The sequence below is a fragment of the Scyliorhinus torazame genome, chromosome 7 (assembly GCF_047496885.1).
Source record: "Scyliorhinus torazame isolate Kashiwa2021f chromosome 7, sScyTor2.1, whole genome shotgun sequence".
In the NCBI taxonomy this organism is placed as follows: domain Eukaryota; kingdom Metazoa; phylum Chordata; class Chondrichthyes; order Carcharhiniformes; family Scyliorhinidae; genus Scyliorhinus; species Scyliorhinus torazame.
Genome location: NC_092713.1, coordinates 55,765,059 through 55,784,576, shown reverse-complemented (window position 1 = coordinate 55,784,576; position 19,518 = coordinate 55,765,059). Strand labels below are relative to the sequence as shown.

At 44.0% G+C, this 19,518-nt stretch overlaps 1 protein-coding gene across 2 annotated transcripts in view; it reads left to right on the top strand.

Annotated features, from left to right (window-relative positions):
* Positions 1-19,518, top strand: part of zswim5 (zinc finger, SWIM-type containing 5) — a 301,620-nt gene that overhangs the window by 228,930 nt on the left and 53,172 nt on the right. For both annotated transcript variants that reach the window (XM_072510737.1, XM_072510736.1), the window contains exon 5: positions 11,468-11,647. In XM_072510737.1, coding sequence (XP_072366838.1) covers positions 11,468-11,647 — 180 coding nt within the window. The remainder of the gene's footprint in view (positions 1-11,467; positions 11,648-19,518) is intronic.

The window sequence follows — 19,518 nt, the reverse complement described above, 5'->3', positions numbered from 1 at the left end:
TTCAGGAAGACATGGCCTAACAGGTTGGGCGTAAAGATGATCGACGTGATTCACAGTAAAGAATTGTGAAGTACATTTTGGAAGCAAGAATACCAAAAAGAAATACACTTTTTAAATGTAAGATTTTAAATGAGAATAGAGGAGCCTGGGAGTCCAGGTAGCCAGGTCACTGAACGTGGCACATACAAGCAAATGAGGTCATAAATTTGACAAACACAATCCTGGGGCGACATTCTCCGGTATCGGCGCGATGTCGGGCATCGCGCCGCCCCAAAGGTGCGGAATCCTCCGCATCTTGGGGGGCCCAGCCCTAACCATGAGGGGCTAGGCCCGCGCCGGACTGATTTCCGTCCCGCCAGCTGGCAGAAGTGCCCCGCCAGCTGGCGCGGAAATGACATTGCCGGGCGGCGCATGCGCGGGAGCGTCAGCGGCCGCTCACGGCATCCATGCGCATGCGCTGTGGAGGGAGTCTCTTCCGCCTCCACCATGGTGGAGACCATGGCGAAGGCGGAAGGAAAAGAGTGCCCCCACGGCACAGGCCCGTCCGCGGATCAGTGGGCCCCGATCGCGGGCCAGGCCATCGTGGGGGCACCCCCGGGGCCAGATCGACCCCCCCTCCCAGGACCCCGGAGCCCGCCCGCGCCGCCTTGTCCCGCCGGTAAGAGAGGTGGTTTAATCCACGCCGGCGGGACAGGCATCCTAGCAGCGTGACTTCGGCCCATCCGGGCCGGAGAATCGCAGGGGGGAGGGGGAGGGGGGGGGGGCGCCAACCAGCGCGGCGCGATTCCCACCCTCGCCGAATCTGAATTCGGCAACTGACAGGGGCGGGATTCACGCCAGCCCCCGGCGATTCTCCCACCCGGCGGGGGGGTCGGAGAATCTCGCCCCTTGTCCCTGTGTTTAACAGCACTGAATAGAAAAGCAAGGAAATGTTGAATTTCCAAACGCCTATTTAGGTTGTGGCTGGAGGATTATGCACATTTTTGGACACCCCATAACAGGAATAGTGTAAAGCCAATGGCAAATGTGTCGCCAGGAATGTGGGCTACAATTATGAAGGAAAACTTAAGGAGATGGGCATTTTAGCTGCAGCTCATGACATTAAGCATTTCCAGATTGTTATCTTCAAGATTGTAAACTGTTCCAATAAAGTCAACGGTGAGAGATTGCTTTCACAAACAGGTGATGGTAAGAGTACACAAAAAGAACGGAAAAGGTTAAAATTCTCATTCTGCAATCCTACAGTTTCAATTTATATTGCATAATATATATTTTACCTACCTTTTTTCATTGTGGCACATTTTTTCATTGATTAAAACAAAAATCTTGCCTGCAGGAGGTTTCACTGTCCATAAGACACAGGAGCAGAAGTAGGCCATTCGGCTCATTGAGCCTGTTCTGCCATTCAATGAGATCGTGACTGATCTGAGGTGACGATCCTCAACTCCACCTTCCCACCTTAACCCCGTAACCCTTGATTCCCTTACTGATTTACAAGATCTGTATTTCTCAGCCTTTAATGTACTCAACTACCCAGCCTCTACAGCTCTCTGCGGTAAAGGATTCCACAGATTCACTACCCTCTCCCATCTTGAGTAGAATTCACACGGGTAAAACTTGATTACCAGTCAGCCTGAAAAGCAGCACCAAAATTGGTATCCAATCAGTGCAGAGGCTGAAAAATGCTGCTTTACCTGATCATTTATGTCACTGGAGTGATCGGGTGCAAATAAATATATTTCTCAGGGCGCCATGTAAAATTTGAAAGGGCTGCATTGTTAGGATCCCAAATGAGAACCCAACTATTTTTCAATTTGTAAAACTGTTGAGGAAATGTTACTGCTCCACAGGAGTGGTAACACTGACCAATAGGTATCTTTTATGGTAAAACAAACTTTTATTTAATCACAGAATTGACCACATTAGCAATAAAGAAGTAGATTTACAATTAATAGTTACAACAGTTCTTAAGTAAAAGAAGAAACCTTAACTTCCTAAACCTGCCACTATTCAAATTAAGCAAACCAATATATATTAAATACCACTCATAAATAAAGTTAACAACCAGGGTTTTACTTGCTTTTCACTGTGAAGAACCTTTGGAGAGAGAATCTTTCAGGACCAAACTGAAACACCTCTGTTCAGATTATGTTCTAGGGCCTACTGACTCCTCAAACAGACCTGATTCCTCCCATTAACTGCATCATCTGTACTCAAATTGTAAGGCATTATTTTGTCTCTTATAAAATGTCTCGACTTGTTTAGCCAGGACCTAACACAATACTCATAAATTACCTACACCCCAGGGGTCCTTCAAACCTTAACAATATTCCATTAGCTAGCTATTTGTAAACAAGTAAATGGTTCTCAAGATCTATTAGCAGAACACTTCACCTGCAAATCAATGATTACCTCACTTATTGTCACAAGTAGGCTTCAATGAAGTTACTGTGAAAAGCCCCTAGTCGCCACATTCCGGCGCCTGTTCGGTGAGGCTGTTACGGGAATTGAACCATGCTGCTGGCCTGCCTTGGTCTGCTTTCAAAGCCAGCGATTTAGCCCTGTGCTAAACAGCCCTGTTTACGATGCGTATATTATCTCTTTGCAGTCATGCTCTCTGTATACATCTTAATCCAGGTTTTGATAACATTACTGCAAAAAATATAAAGTATGACCATTTCTTACATTCATCACATCATGCGAACCTCATTGTAACTTTCAGGGCTAGGGGTTACTAGTGTTTAAATGTCATTGGAGTCCAAAGATTGTGACGTACTTTCTTCCTTGATATAGTTTTCTAATATACTTAAAGATGTCAAACATTTGCTTGAATAATATCCACTTGGATATTCACCATATTCAGAACTTATTTTTAAACAGCGACCAAACTAATATGCATTGTTTTTCTACATACATTGCTTGAGACCCCATTGTATTTTTTCATTTCTATGATATATTTTATATAAATAAAACATATCTAATTACACAGCTAATTCTGAAATGAGGTGGTTGTTGTTCAAAGATCTGTCTTAACACCAGTCCAGATCTTTGGTGCAGTTGTGTGCCTTGTACTTGAGCGTGTTGTTGCCTTGTCCTTCTTGACCTGCCTGCAGCATTTGACAAGGTTGACCACACCATCCTCCTCCAAAGTCTCTCCACAGTGACATCATTAGTTTTCATGGGCGGCACGGTGGCACTGGTTAGCACTGCAGCCTCACAGCGCCAAGGACCGGGGTTTGATCCTGGCTCCGCCTCGCTGTCCGTGTGGAATTTGTACATTCTCGGTGTCTGCATGGGTCTCACCCCCCACAACCCAAAGGACGTGCAAGGTCGGGGGATTGGCCATGCTAACTTGCCCCTTAATTGGAAAAACGTAATTGGGTACTTCTAAATTTATTTTTAAAAAGGCATTAGTTTTCATATTTACGTTTATAGAACATTACAGCGCAGTACAGGCCCTTCGGCCCTCGATGTTGCGCCTACCTTTGAAACCACTCTAAAGCCCATCTACACTATTCCCTTATCATCCATATGTTTATCCAATGACCATTTAAATGCCCTTAATGTTGGCGAGTCCACTACTGTTACAGGCAGGGCATTCCACGCCCTTACTACTCTCTGAGTAAAGAACCTTCCTCTGTCATCTGTCCTATATCTATCTCCCCTCAATTTAAAGCTATGCCCCCCCCCCCGTGCTAGACATCACCATCCGACGAAAAAGGCTCTCACTGTCAACCCTATCTAATCCTCTGATCATCTTGTATGCCTCAATTAAGTCACCTCTTAACCTTCTTCTTTCTAAAGAAAATAACCTCAAGTCCCTCAGCCTTCCCTCATAAGATCTTCCCTCCAGACCAGGCAACATCCTGATAAATCTCCTCTGCACCCTTTCCAATGCTTCCACATCCTTCCTATAATGCGGCGACCAGAACTGCACGCAATACTCCAAATGCGGCCACACCAGAGTTTTGTACAGCTGCAACGAGACCCCATGGCTCCGAAACTCAATCCCTCTACCAATAAAAGCTAACACCGTATGCCTTTTTAACAACCCACACAACCTGGGTGGCAACTTTCAGGGATCTATGTACATGGACACCAAGATCTCTCTGCTCATTCACACTACCAAGGATCTTGCCATTTGCCCAGTACTCTGTCTTCCTGTTATTCCTTCCAAAATGAATTACCTCCATTTGCCACCTCTCAGCCCAGCTCTGCAGCTTATCTATGTCCCTCTGTAATGTGTTACATCCTTCTGCACTGTCCACAACTCCACCGACTTTAGTGTCATCGGCAAATTTACTCACCCATCCTTCTGCGCCATCCTCCAGATCATTTATAAAAATGACAACAGCAGTGGCCCCAAAACAGATTCTTGTGGTACACCACTAGTAACTGGACTCCAGGCTGAATATTTCCCATCAACCACCACCCTTTGTCTTCTTCCAGCCAACCAGTTTCTGATCCAAACTGCTAAATCGTGCCTCTGTATTTTCTGCAGTAGCCTACAGTGGGAAACCTTATCAAATGCTTTACTGAAATCCATATACACACATCAATTGCTTTACCCTCGTCCACCTATTTGGTCACCTTCTCCAAGAACTCAATAAGGTTTGTGAGGCACGACGTACCCTTCACAAAACCGTATTGACTATCTCTAATTAAATTATTCCTTTCCAGATGATTGTACATCCTATCTCTTATCAACCTTTCCAAGACTTTGCCCACAACAAAGAACAAAGAAAAGTACAGCGCAGGAACAGGCCCTTCGGCCCTCCAAGCCCATGCCGACCATGCTGCCCGACTAAACTACAATCTTCTACACTTCCTGGGTCCGTATCCTTCTATTCCCATCCTATTCATATATTTGTCAAGATGCCCCTTAAATGTCCCTATCGCCCCTGCTTCCACTACCTCCTCCGGTAGTGAGTTCCAGGCACCCACTACCCTCTGCGTAAAAAACTTGCCTCGTACATCTACTCTAAACCTTGCCCCTCGCACTTTAAACCTATGCCCCCTAGTAATTGACCCCTCTACCCTGGGGAAAAGCCTCTGACTATCCACTCTGTCTATGCCCCTCATAATTTTGTAGACCTCTATCAGGTCGCCCCTGAACCTCCGTCGTTCCAGTGAGAACAAACCGAGTTTATTCAACCGCTCCTCATAGCTAATGCCCTCCATACCAGGTAACAGTCTGGTAAATCTCTTCTGCACTCTCTCTAAAGCCTCCACATCCTTCTGGTAGTGTGGCGACCAGAATTGAACACTATACTCCAAGTGTGGCCTAACTAAGGTTCTATACAGCTGCAACACGACTTGCCAATTCTTATATTCAATGCCCCGGCCAATGAAGGCAAGCATGCCGTATGCCTTCTTGACTTCCGTCTCCACCTGTGTTGCCCCTTTCAGTGACCTGTGGACCTGTACACCTAGATCTCTCTGACTGTCAATACCCTTTGAGGGTTCTACCATTCACTGTATATTCCTTACCTGCATTAGACCTTCCAAAATGCATTACCTCACATTTGTCTGGATTAAACTCCATCTGCCATCTCTCCGCCGAAGTCTCCAAACAATCTAAATCCTGCTGTATCCTCTGACAGTCCTCATCGCTATCCGCAACTCCATCAACCTTTGTGTCGTCTGCAAACTTACTAATCAGACCAGTTACATTTTCCTCCAAGTCATTTATATATACTACAAACAGCAAAGGTCCCAGCATTGATCCCTGCGGAACACCACTAGTCACAGCACCTCCAATTAGAAAAGCATCCTTTCATTGCTACCCTCTGCCTTCTGTGACCTAGCCAGTTCTGTATCCACCTTGCCAGCTCACCCCTGATCCCATGTGACTTCACCTTTTGTACTAGTCTACCATGAGGGACCTTGTCAAAGGCCTTACTGAAGTCCATATGACAACATCCACTGCCCTACCTGCATCAATCATCTTTGTGACCTCTTCGAAAAACTCTATCAAGTTAGTGAGACACGACCTCCCCTTCACAAAACCATGCTGCCTCTCACTAATACGTCCATTTGCTTCCAAATGGGAGTAGATCCTGCCTCGAAGAATTCTCTCCAGTAATTTCCCTACCACTGACATAAGGCTCACCGGCCTGTAGTTCCCTGGGTTATCCTTGCTACCCTTCTTAAACAGAGGAACAACATTGGCTATTCTCCAGTCCTCCGGGACATCACCTGAAGACAGTGAGGATCCAAAGATTTCTGTCAAGGCCTCAGCAATTTCCTCTCTAGCCTCCTTCAGTATTCTGGGGTACAACCAATCAGGCCCTGGGGACTTATCTACCTTAATATTTTTCAAGACGCCCAACACCTTGTCTTTTTGGATCTCAATGTGACCCAGGCTATCTACACATCCTTCTCCAGACTCGACATCCACCGGTTCCTTCTCTTTGGTGAATACTGATGCAAAGTATTCATTTAGTACCTCCCCTCTTGCTTTTTATGTACGTGTAAAAAGCCTTGGGTTTTTCCTTAACTCTATTTGCCAACAGAAGTAAGGCTCACTGGTCTATAGTTACCGGGGTTGTCTCTGCTCCCCTTCTTGAACAAGGGGACAACATTTGCTATCCTCCAGTCTTCTGGCACTATTCCTGTAGACAGTGATGACATAAAGATCAAAATTATAACACCAAGCTGAACCTCCCCACCACCCCTCCTGACTCCATTGTTGCTAAATATTCAGACGGCTTATCCAACATCGAATTCTGAATGAACAAAAAACTCCTCCAATTACATATCGAGCATACAGAAGCGATTGTCATTTGTCCCCACTCCAAACTCTGTTCCCTAACTGCCAAATTCAATGCTCTCCTTGGCAACAGTATGAGATTAAACTACAGTGTCATGTGTGATCCAGAGGTGAGCAACTGACCACCTCTGTGCTGTCACTAAGACCGTCTATTTCCACCTCCATAACCTCACCCTTATCCTAGTTCATTTGCTGCTGAAAACCTCAGTCTTGAAACTCAACAGTTCCAATGCATTCCTGGCTTCCACATTCGACCCTCAGTAAACCTGAGGCTGTCCAAATCCCTGTCGTCTGTGTCTTCACTCGCAGCAAGTGTCATTCCCCCATCATCTCTGTATAATAATATAATCTTTATTATTGTCACAAGTAGGCTTACATTAACACTGTAATGAAGTTACTGTGAAAATCCCCTACGGTGCCTGTTCGGATACACTGAGGGAGAATTCAGAATGTTCATTTCACCTCACAAGCACGTCTTTCAGGACTTGTGGGATGAAACCGGAACACCCGGAGGAAATCCACGCAGATACGGGGAGAACGTGCAGACTCCTCAGACAGTGAACCAAGCGGGAATCAAACCCGCGACCCTGGTGCTGTGAAGCAACCGTGCTAACCACTGTGCTACTGTGCTGCCCACGTGCTCACTAACCTGCATTGACACTCAGTCAAGTAATGCCTTGATTTCAAAATTCACATCTTTTGACCTTGCCCCCATCCTCTGTAGTAGCCTGCCTACACCTCTATCCTTAAAAGACGCTCCTCAGAACTTACCTTTTTGACAAAGCTTTTGGTCATCTCACCTGGTATCATCATATGTTTCTCAGTGTCAGACTTTGTTTTCTAATGTTCCTGTGAAATATTTTGGGACATCCCATTATGTTAAAAGCACTATCCAAATATAAGTTGTTGTACTGTACACTTCATTGAATCAGTGCAAATCCAACCTGGACTGTAGTTTACGGCAGGACATGCTATTGGTATATAAAACTAATACAAGATGAGCCTGCAGTGTATTCTGCACTAGACATGAATGTTGGCAGATAAGACTTTCAAGAAGTATGTTGACAGATCTTATTTTAAAAGGAAGCATTTTCTTAATTTATAGTGTCTTCCCCATTAATTGTAGTCTGTCTTCAAGGTTTACGTGTATAGCTTTAATGCTTGGCAGCAATGTAATCTGCTACTGAGTATCTGTTGTAAAATCTTTATAAAATGTGAAAATGCCTGATAAGCTACTGTGTAGTAATGATTTTTTAAAATAACCTTTTTGGAATTGCAAGGCATTGATTGTATTTTCGTGAATGCATTAAGTCAGATATGCGCTGATAGCAACTTCTGGGATCAGCAATGAAAACTAAATATTTAATTTTATTTCTGATTGCCATTATTTCCACTATCTTTGTCCTTGGTCTTTTGGGGCCACTTTCATTTTGCCATTCTATATATAAACACCTTTGCGTCAAAATTAAGGTATTTTATATCACCCAAGTTTGAACTGAATACTGATGGAATCTGATTTCTGAAATCAGCATATTCTTGGTTTCTGAAATGTGATGTACAGATGGGCATCAAAGTTAGCATCTTATGAGATTTCCATTCCACGCGTTAACAATTCATTATCATTCGAACAATTTAATTGTTGGGACTCCCATTATGGCGAAGTGCAGTGTCTAGTACGTGCCTTTCCATACCAGGAAGATCCTGGGATCAATCCTGGTTCTGTGCTGAATTAACTAATGCTGAGGGATACGTTTTTAAAGCGAAGTGAGGCAACATTTGAGCTTTCCTATTTTAAAAAAAAAACCTAGAGAGAGTTTGTGTGTGTGTGAGAGGACAGAATGTATTTTGATTGAACATCTGATGTGGCCTTTGTTATTTTGGTTACATAAACCTTAGAAAATGATAGTGAGGGGGACATTAGGAAACTTTTGCTTTCCTGCACCACTGCTGCAACTGAGCATAAAATGCATGCCAACACTGCTGAATAACAACTTGACCCAATTTTCCTGTGCGCTATTGAACAAGAGACTACATATTCAGCACTGCAGCGAGCAGGTTTTCTTATAACCCAACATCGCACTCAGTACCATTTGGGAGCTGTAACCACTGACCCTTTTCCCCACCGACAAGCAAGATGGTAGCCCATAACACACGCAACCATTGAAGTGGTAGAACCAAGCAGCATCTTCCTCCCTTCCCTAATCCCTGACTTCCGCTTTTTCCTGCCCCTCAATTTTGCTTTTCCTTTCCTCCCTACTTCCCTATCCGCACCCTCTCCCCGCGCTCTCTCTCATACCACCCTCTCACCTGTCTTCCCCTTCCATTCTCCATTCTTCCTCATCTCCCTTCTCCATCCTCTACTCTATTTCCTTGTGTTTGGTGTTGATCTGAACAGCTCCCTTGCTTTTTAATGGGCGACATCTTTCGGCCGCGCCTGCCCAGAGACCGGAAATTCCCGCCCACGGTCAATGGACCCTTACATGGTTCCGGTCCATGCCAATCCTGTAGTGGACGCAGCCAAAAATCCAGAATAGATATATAGACAATGCAGTAAATGTTCAAACCAGCCACCTGCAATCTATGACTGGTCAACACCAAGTGCCAGGCAGCATTTAACAAACTTAACCACCTCTTTAAAAACAGCCAATTGCTACAGTCAACTAAGCGCCTGTAAGAGGTTAGTGGGACCCTTGAGGGACAAGATTGGATTGGATTTGTTTATTGTCACATGTACCGAGGTACAGTGAAAAGTATTTTTCTGCGAGCAGCTCAACAGATCATTAAGTACATGAGAAGAAAAGGGAATACAAGAAAATACATAATAGGGCACCACAACATTTACAATGTAACCACATAAGCACTGGCATCGAATGAAGCATACAGGGTGTAGTGTTAATGAGGTCAGTCCATAAGAGGGTCATTTAGGAGTCTGGTGACAGTGGGGCAGAAGCTGTTTTTGAGTCTGTTCGTGTGTGTTCTCAGACTTCTGTATCTCCTGCCCGATGGAAGAAGTTGGAAGAGTGAGTAAGCTGGGTGGGAGGGATCTTTGATTATGCTGCTCGCTTTCCCCAGGCAGCAGGAGGTGTAGATGGAGTCAATGGATGGGAGGCAGGTTCGTGTGATGGACTGGGCGGTGTTCACGACTCTTTGAAGTTTCTTGCGGTCCTGGGCCGAGCAGTTGCCATACCAGTCTGTGATGCAGCCCGATACGATGCTTTCTATGGTGCATCTGTGAAAGTTGGTAAGGGTTAATGTGGACATGCCGAATTTCCTTAGTTTCCTGAGGAAGTATAGGCGCTGTTGTGCTTTCTTGGTGGTAGCGTCGACGTGGGTGGACCGGGACAGATTTTTGGAGATGTGCACCCCTCGAAATTTGAAACTGCTAACCATCTCCACCTCTGCCCCGTTGATGCGGGCAGGGGTGTGTACAGTACTTTGCTTCCTGAAGTCAATTACCAGCTCTTTAGTTTTGCTGGCATTGAGGGAGAGATTGTTGTCGCTACACCACTCCACTAGATTCTCTATCTCCCTCCTGTATTCGGACTCGTCGTTATTCGAGATCCGGCCCACTATGGTCGTATCGTCAGCAAACTTGTAGATGGAGTTGGAACCAAGTTTTGCCACGTAGTCGTGTGTGTACAGGGAGTAGAGTAGGGGGCTAAGTACGCAGCCTTGCGGGACGCCGGTGTTGAGGACTATTGTGGAGGAGGTGTTGTTCATTCTTACTGATTGTGGTCTGTACCATCAAAAGAAGGATTCTGCTGCCTCATGGCGCCGAGGACCCGGGTTCAATCCCGATCCCGGGTCACTGTCTGTGTGGAGTTTGCACATTCTCCCCGTGTCTGCGTGGGTCTCACCCCCACAGATCAAAAAGATGTGCAGGGTAGATGTATTGGCCATGCTAAATTGTCCCTTAATTGGAAAAAAAGAATTGGGTACTTTGAATTTATTTTAAAAAATGAAAGATCCTTGAATTAAGCAACAGCATCCAAGTATACAAGCTGTGAGACAGCTGTGGTATGTACCACGTTAATAGAAGAGCAAAAGTGAACAAACTGAAACAACATCAGTCCCTCGATGTGTACTACATCTCATTGTGCTTTAGGGCCCAGTTTTCACCAGAACATTGGAAAATAGGTAATGACTATGTGATTTGAAAGCTTGCATTACGTTCTTGAAATATGATTAAAAGTGTTTTGTTGCCATTCAACTTTTTACTAAGAAACTAGCATTTGAAAGTCACGTGGAAAGATCACATTCCTAATGAAATACTTTTTGGAGACTTGGACAGAATGATGATGGTGATCAAACATAAAAGGTTGAAACATGACAGCTATTTCTTCTGCCCAAGTAAAAATGACCTAGTTTTGAGCATTTAGTCTGGTAATTACAAATGTAATGTGGCAACAAAAACATGTCGGCCTGCATGGGGTACCGAAATTTGGCGTAGAATAGTTACCATCATGCATGTGACACAGATTTCTGGAGATGGCAGTGCTGCAAAAATAAATGCTTTGTGGACAGTTTTGCGTGCATATTTTAATTATAATGCTTGATATTGTTTTCTTCCTCCTATTCTGTGTGCTGATGGAGCACATTCCACAGTCTGTCCAGTTCCTAGGTTACAGTGCATATTGCTTGACAATGCAATGATTGAAATGCCTGATCACTGAGAATTGTCTCCTTCCTTTTCAGGTGCACTGTGGGTGTGCATTGTATTGAATCCTCACTGCAAACCAGACGAGAAAGTTTCCTGGCTCCGACAGCTGAAGAAGTGGAACGACATGGATGTCTGTCCTCTGGAAGATGGAAACTACGGCAATGAGTTACCGAACATCACCAATGCCCTTCCTCAGAGCTCCAATCAGAATCAAGGTATGGGCTGCACCACAGGGTGTGAGGGGGGGGGGGGCTTCTGTTTTTCACTTTGTGGATGTTGAAAACTAGTTCCGAGTCCCTTGGAATGATCATTTAATTTCTCAAGTCTGTCAACTCACCTAAATAATAATGTAGAAGGGAGGATGCCTGGAAAAAAATAGAAGGCTATTACTCAGAGAGCTCAGTAAGCAAATGTCTTGCTAACTTTGAAAACAAATCAAATACTACACATGAACCTCACTGATCAGCAATCATATTTTTGTGACTATTAATTTTTTAAGCCTTGTTTATTTGATGGCTTCTTTTATTTCCAAGAACCTTTGTGGAGGCTTACTTAGGTTATGTTAGGCATGGAATATTGTTTGACACTCCGAAAAGCGATTTGTTTTGTTGAATTGGGTGTTGGTGGGGGTTGTATTTTATGTAGAAATTAGGTAAATAACAATCTCTGCAGTTGAAGTATAGAGACCCATGGAATTATTTCCACTCTTAACAGTCCCTGTAACTTGATCGCAAGTTTAATGTTCTAGCAACAGAAAAATGAAAACGAGGGGTAAATAAAATACCTTGGCCTGTGCTGCATGTCCGTGAAAATTTCCCACATTGAAATAATGGTTAGCAGGAAACATTGATTTAGGCAAACACACAGATACATTAATTTACAGTTTAAATAGAATTATCTACTGTCAGTCAGGTTGTTATAAAACATTTCAGGTGAAAATTTGAATAGTTTTATTAACTAGTATAACCAATAAAGCTTAAGGGGGAAGTCTAAGCAAACATCACAAATATGTAGCAATTAAAATGGATCTGACTAAAACCATTTACTTTTGACCCATATTTTTGACCCCCCCCCCCCCCACCTCCATTCTGCATCTGTTTAGATTTAGACAGTTGCTTCTAATATCCCGAATTGTAAGAAATATTCAGGTCAATGCTGGAGAATCTCCGGGCACGGTTTAACTAAATGGGAAAAGTCCCATAACGAGCGTGTTTAACCACGTGTTTTCAAGAGCTCGTAGTGCTGATAAACACAATGCTATAAAATGCGACTCGTATTTGGTAAGGGGCCTTGACGGGAAACGCGCGGCCAAGGCCGCACATAGCCCTGTTCTGGGCATGAGGAGCTCCACTCGCAAGAACTCAGTGTAGCACGAGATCGCAACGCCATTTTTAAATGGCATCCCGATCTCCAAGGCCCCCGAAGTGACCCCTCCCCCTCAGGCCCCAACGCACTATGGGAGGGTCTCCGGCCCGATCGCAACTGCGCTAAAAATGCCAACCTGACCAAAAGGCATGTTCTTGAGGGCCTCCGATCGCCTGGGAGAACCCCATGAGTGCCGTTCCGTCTGGCCCCCGTTTCTGGAGACCAGTTTGAACAGTGCTCTCCCGAGATCTCCGAGGCGAGAGAGATTGATCGCACGCCTCGGGTACCTCTGGAATCTGCACATTAAAGTGAGACTAGCTGTCTCGCTTTAATGTATTGATTTGCCAAAAAGTGATCCCACCCACAATGAGTGGGATTCACATCGCAACGTCTCGCGAGATTGAGCTAGATCTTGCGAGGCATTGCGAACTGGGTAGATCCCGGGAGCAGGGTCTCCTGGCTTTTATCGGCTACACTGTGCCACAGTGAGCTGCTTTTCAGGCGCAGCATGGCCATTAATGGCACACATTTCGATCTACAAAAATACAGAACCCATCATCCTCTACATGTATATTGAGGTTCTTTTAGTGGTTAAATATGTACAAATTGCACATTTTAAAAGTTGAGCTGTGTAAATTGCTTGTTGCCTATTTTTGTCAAGGTAATTTATAGTCGGGGAAAGCTTAAGTAACAGATTGGTTAAAATTGTGTAAACCGAAGGTCTAAACAACAGAAAATGAGCCATTTGACCTTTAAAGAGCCTAACATATTTTTTGCTGATAAATGTTGAACATGAAGCATAATCTTAAATAGGTCCAACAATAGCAAGTTAAATTATTGGGTTACATAGAATTTTACAGGACAGAAACAGGCCATTCGCCCCAACAAGTCACTTCTGGAGTTCATGCTCCACAAGATCCCCGAATAAAGGACCCATAACATTGGAATATTAGGGGAATAGATATTTGTAGAGTAGTTGATGTTGACACCAAAAATAAATGGTTTTCAAGTCAATGGGAATCGGGGGGAACTCTCTGCTGGCTGGAGTCATACTTGGTACAAAGGAAGATGATTGTGGTGGTTGGAGATCAATCATCTCAGCTCCAGGACATCACTGCAGGGGTAGTGCTCTCGGCCCAACCATCTTCCGCTGCTTCATCAATGACCTCACTTCCATCATAAGGTCAGAAGTGGGAATGCTCGCAGATGACTGCACAATGTTCAACACCATTCGTGACTCCTCAGATAATGAAGGTATATCCAAATGCAGCAAGACCTGGACAATATCCAGGCTTGGGCTGACAAATGTCAATTTACATTCGAGCCACACAAGTGCCAGGGAAATGACCATCTCCGACAAGAGAGGATCTAACTGTCACCCCTTGGCATTCAATGGCATTATCATCGCTTCATCCCCTGCAGTCAACATGCTGGGGGTTACTATTGAACTGGTTTAGCCATTTAATACTGTGGCTGTCAGGTCAAAGGCTAGGAATCCGACAGTGAGTAACCCACCTTCTGACCCCCAAAGTGTGGCCACCATCTACAAGGCACAAATCAGGAGTGTAATGGAATAATCTCCACTTACCTGGAAGAGTGCAGCTCGAACAACATTCAAGAAGCTCAAGCCCATCCAGGGCAAAGCAGCCCACTTGATTGCTATCACTTCCGTAAACATTCAAACCCTCCACCACCGATGAACAGTGGCAGCCTTGTGTACCATCTGCAAGATGCACTGCTGTAACTCGCCAAGCTTCCTTCGACAGCACCTTCCAAACGCATGACCACTACCATCTCGGAAGAAGAGCAGCAGATACCTGTGGACCCCACCACCTGGAGGTTCCCCTCCAAATCACTCGCCATCCTGAATTGGAAATATATTGCTGTTCCTTCATTGTCGCTGGGGCAAAATTCTGGATCTCCCTCTCTAACAGCACTGTGGGTGCACCTTCACCTTGGGGACTGCAGTGGTTCAAGAAGGCAGCTCACCACCACCTTCTGAAGGGCAATTAGGGATGGGCAATAAATGCTGGCCTAGCCATCGACGCCCACATCCTGTAAATTTAATTGGAAAAAAAAAGAAAAAAGGCAATTGTGTGATCAGAGAAAATACTGTTTGAAATGGAAAGGAGAATGGACTTTATCTTTAATAATTTAGTGGATCAGGGCAGTACTTTGGCTGATTACTTAGGTAAGTTAATTTTCAAACATCTGCATGTATGTATATTTTATATCTTGTAATTATACTCCATATAGAACATGATCAATGTCAGGGGCTGGTTTAGCACAGTAGACTAAACAGCTGGTCTGTAATGCAGAACAAGGCCAGCAGCGTGGGTTCAATTCCAATACCGGCCTCCCTGAACAGGGTCCGGAATGTGGCGACTAGGGGCTTTTCACAGTAGCTTCATTGAAGCCTACTTGTAACAATAAGCTATTATTATTAGAGCCAAATTAATACGGATGCCAGTTTTACTTAGCGTATTATATTGTATAATATGCATTGTACCCTTGCATCTGCATTCCAGAAAGTTGGAGCTCCTGAGGCACCTTTTAAAGTAATTTGATGCATGGTACAAAGTAATTCAGAATTTCTGCATTTTGATCACAGTGGATTCATCTGAATCAGTGATTGATGGAAGAACCAATATATTTCAAAAGGAAGATTCTTCCGCCATTTCGAAAGAGATGGGATGGAATCTGCGAGCACTAGCAAGACACGAGAAGAATGTCATTGGCATTGGAGAAAGCCAACTAATAAAAGCCTGAAGTCAGCCAAAGAGCCACCTGACTCATTGATATCTCTGATAGGATATCAGCCGTAAGGGTCGGCAGATATTCACTTTACCAATCCAGATCTAGCAGGAAATTAACTGGGTCAAGGGAAATTTTTCCAGAGTGTTGAAACATATTGCTGTGTAATTTGCTTCAGACAGGCTGCATGATGAAATTTTATCTTTTGCATTAGTAGTCTTAACATAATTACTCATGGAGATTGATAATATCGGTAGTGGGGTGGTCACATCTCCACAAATCAGGGAAGCCATTCAAAAGATATGTTTATACTGCAGTTTTGTAGGTCTATGTAGGTATCCTGCCCAGCTTTAATTCTTCTACTCCCTGCCAAGGGAGAACTCTATACCTGTGTGCTTATACAATAGGTTCACACCTCTATTATTTTGTCATTGAATCCAGCAATGGAATACATATTATCACATTTATTGAATTAATAATTCAAAATGTGGCATAGTAGGAGCTGAACTCTTGATATTTGGGTTGTTACTCCAGTACCAGAACCAGTATCCCAGAAGATTGTTGATTGAAATATCTAACATTTATTGAATTAATAATTCAAAATGTGGCATAGTAGGAGCTGAACTCTTGATATTTGGGTTGTTACTCCAGTACTAGAACCAGTATCCCAGAAGATTGTTGATTGAAATATCTAACTTGAGGTACCTGTGTTGAATTGATGTGTGGAAAATATGGCCCATTAATTTTTGTTTTTGATGATGTGGAAGAGCACAGCAGTTTCAATTTCTGGAATTTGGAGATAACTAGAGCCATTTGAGCTTTTTGATTTAATTCTCACGTGTATAAAACAAATTGCGAGAAATGCAGTGTAGAGTTGACATTAAATTTGAAGGTTCTTTTGAGCTAATTGCACAAAATCATGTAATTATAATAGTTCAATAAACATTAAATAATGTATTCTTAGATTGTGTTGTAGCGATGAGTAATTGAACGACACATTTTAACTGTACGCATCTCCCCACCCCCACATTACTTAGCTGTGATCCTGGGTTGCTCGATGATCCTGGGACTCAGATGTCTGTCCTTCAGAAGCAGCCACGGCCTCATCAATGGCACTGCTGGGCACAAGAACTCAGCCAGTCTCCTGACTGGCTGGCAACTCTCACTGGGCAAGATCTTGATTTCAAGGAATGGCCTGATACTGGCCTTACCACTGCCTGATTGGCTTGTGGTTCAGCTGGTCTTCCTAAAATGAGGCAGCATGGGTGTCTCGCTGGCTCTCCAACTGGCATGCGAGAATACTGACGCCGCAACAAGATTCCGCCCTCTTGTGTGGGGACTCCCGCCCCCGGCAAATGGTAAAACATCCCTGGGAGTTTCCTGTCCTCCAGATAGTGCCAGTTATCATTTGCTTATCACTTGCTGTAAATATTATAGTAGACCAAATAATACGCTAGCAAATCAAGAAGACTAATAGACTTGTGGGACATCATGGGATCCCTTCAATAAAAAAAAATTGTAGAAGTTGAGCAGGAAATGAGCGGTAAAAGCAGGAAAAATAACTTCTATTAACTTAAGTCAACTTGTTGTAATTGACTTAATCACTGCTTTAGTCTGTCCATACTAATCTGAAAACATGTATGCTGTTGAAGCTTTTCATATTGCACTCATCAGGACAAATTCCTGAGAATACCAATTAAGAAGGGGACAACAATTGGTTGGCAAGTTGACTCTGATGGAGGTGTTGCTACAGAGAATACACCAGGCAACAGTTAACTGTCAGGTTTTTGCTTAAATTCAAACCAGGCAGGTTGACTTTGGCTATCACCCATGCTTTAGTTTAGTTGAAAAAGGCACAATGCGTGGACATGCTCCTTCTATCTGTAAAGGACAGGGCCCTGTACGTAATATATGTAGCTTCTAGCATGCGTAAGTGAGTCGCACTGCAAGCCTGATTGCTGATCTTTTACAACTTTATTTTTCAGCAGTACTCATGGTCTGTACGACCAAGTGACTACATATTAATCTAATACTAGGGTTAAATTGTGTGCAGGGAATACAGATTTGTTATTACTTAACTATTACCAATACTGCAAGGTAATTATTTGGTGGCTTTGTAGTGTATCAGATGATTTCATCAGCAGTCATTGAACCCAAGAATACTTAAATGATCTCATAATATTAATCCAATTGATTCATCATCTGCGCAAAATCCATCTTAAGAATTCCTTCCAACCAATTTTCATCTCGGCAATGAAGGGTGGCACGGTAGCACAATGGTTAGCATTGTTGCTTCACAGCTCGAGGGACCCAGGTTCGATTCCTGCCTTGGCTCACTGTGCGAAGTTTGCACATTCTCTCCGTGTCTGCATGGGTTTCCTCCGGGTGCTCCAGTTTCCTCCCACAAGTTCCAAAAGACATTCTTGTTAGGTGAATTGGACATTGTGAATTCTCCCTCTGTGTACCCATGCAGGTGCCAGAGTGTGGCGACTGGGGGCTTTTCACAGTAACTTCATTGCAGTGTCAATGTAGGCCTACTTGTGATTCTAATAAAGATTACTATTATCATTATCTCCTCTACGCATCAGTGAAAATATTGGAATACAATAAGAACATAAGAACTAGGAACAGGAGTAGGCCATCTGGCCCCTCGAGCCTGCTCCGCCATTTAATGAGATCATGGCTGATCTTTGTGGACTCAGCTCCACTCTCCGGCCCGTACACCATATCCCTGAATCCCTTTATTCTTTAGAAAGGTATCTATCTTTTTCTTAAAAACGTTTAAAGAAGGAGCCTCAACTGCTTCACTGGGCAAGGAATTCCAGAGATTCACAACCCTTTGAGTGAAGAAGTTCCTCCTAAACTCGATCTTAAATCTACTTCCCCTTATTTTGAGGCTATGCCCCCTAGTTCTGCTTTCCCCGACCAGTGGAAACAACCTGCCCGCATCTATCCTATCTATTCCCTTCATAATTTTATATGTTTCAATAAGATCCCCCCCGCATCCTTCTAAACTCCAGTAAGTACAGTCCCAGTCTACTCAACCTCTCGTCATAATCTAATCCCCTCAACTCTGGGATCAACCTAGTGAATCTCCTCTGCACTCCCTCCAGTGCCAATATGTCCTTTCTCGGGTAAGGAGACCAAAACTGAACACATTACTCCAGATGCGGCCTCACCAACACCTATACAATTGCAGCATAACCTCCCTAGTCTTGAACTCCATCCCTCTAGCAATGAAAGACAAAACTCGATTAGCCGCCTTAATCACCTGTTGCACCTGCACACCAACTTTTTGTGACTCTTGCACCAGCACACCCAGGTCCCTCTGCACAGCAGCATGTTTTAACATCTTACCGTTTAAATAATAATCCATTCTGCTGTTATTCCTCCCAAAATGGATAGCCTCACACTTGGCAACATTGAATTCCATCTGCTAGACCCTAGCCCATTCACCTAACCTATCCAAATCCTTCTGCAGTCTTCCGGGATTCCCTGCACTTTTTGCTTTACCACTCATCTTAGTGTCGTCTGCAAACTTTGCCACATTGCACTTGGTCCCCAACTCCAAATCATCTATGTAAATTGTGAACAACTGCGGGCCCAACACTGGTCTTTGAGGGACCCCACTAGTTACAGGTTGCCAACCAGAGAAACACCCATTTTATCCCCACTCTCTGCTTTCTGTTAGTTAACCAATCCTCCACCCATGCTACCACTTTACCCTCAATGCCATGCATCTTTAGTTTATGCAGCAACCTTTTGTGTGGCACCTTGTCAAAAGCTTTCTGGAAATCCAGATATACCACATCCATTGGCTCCCCGTTATCTACTGCACTGGTAACGTCCTCAAAGAATTCTACCAAATTAGTTAGACATGACCTACCCTTTGTGAACCCATGCTGCGTCTGCCCAATGGGACAATTTCCCTCCAGGTGCCCCGCTATTTCCTCCTTAATGATAGATT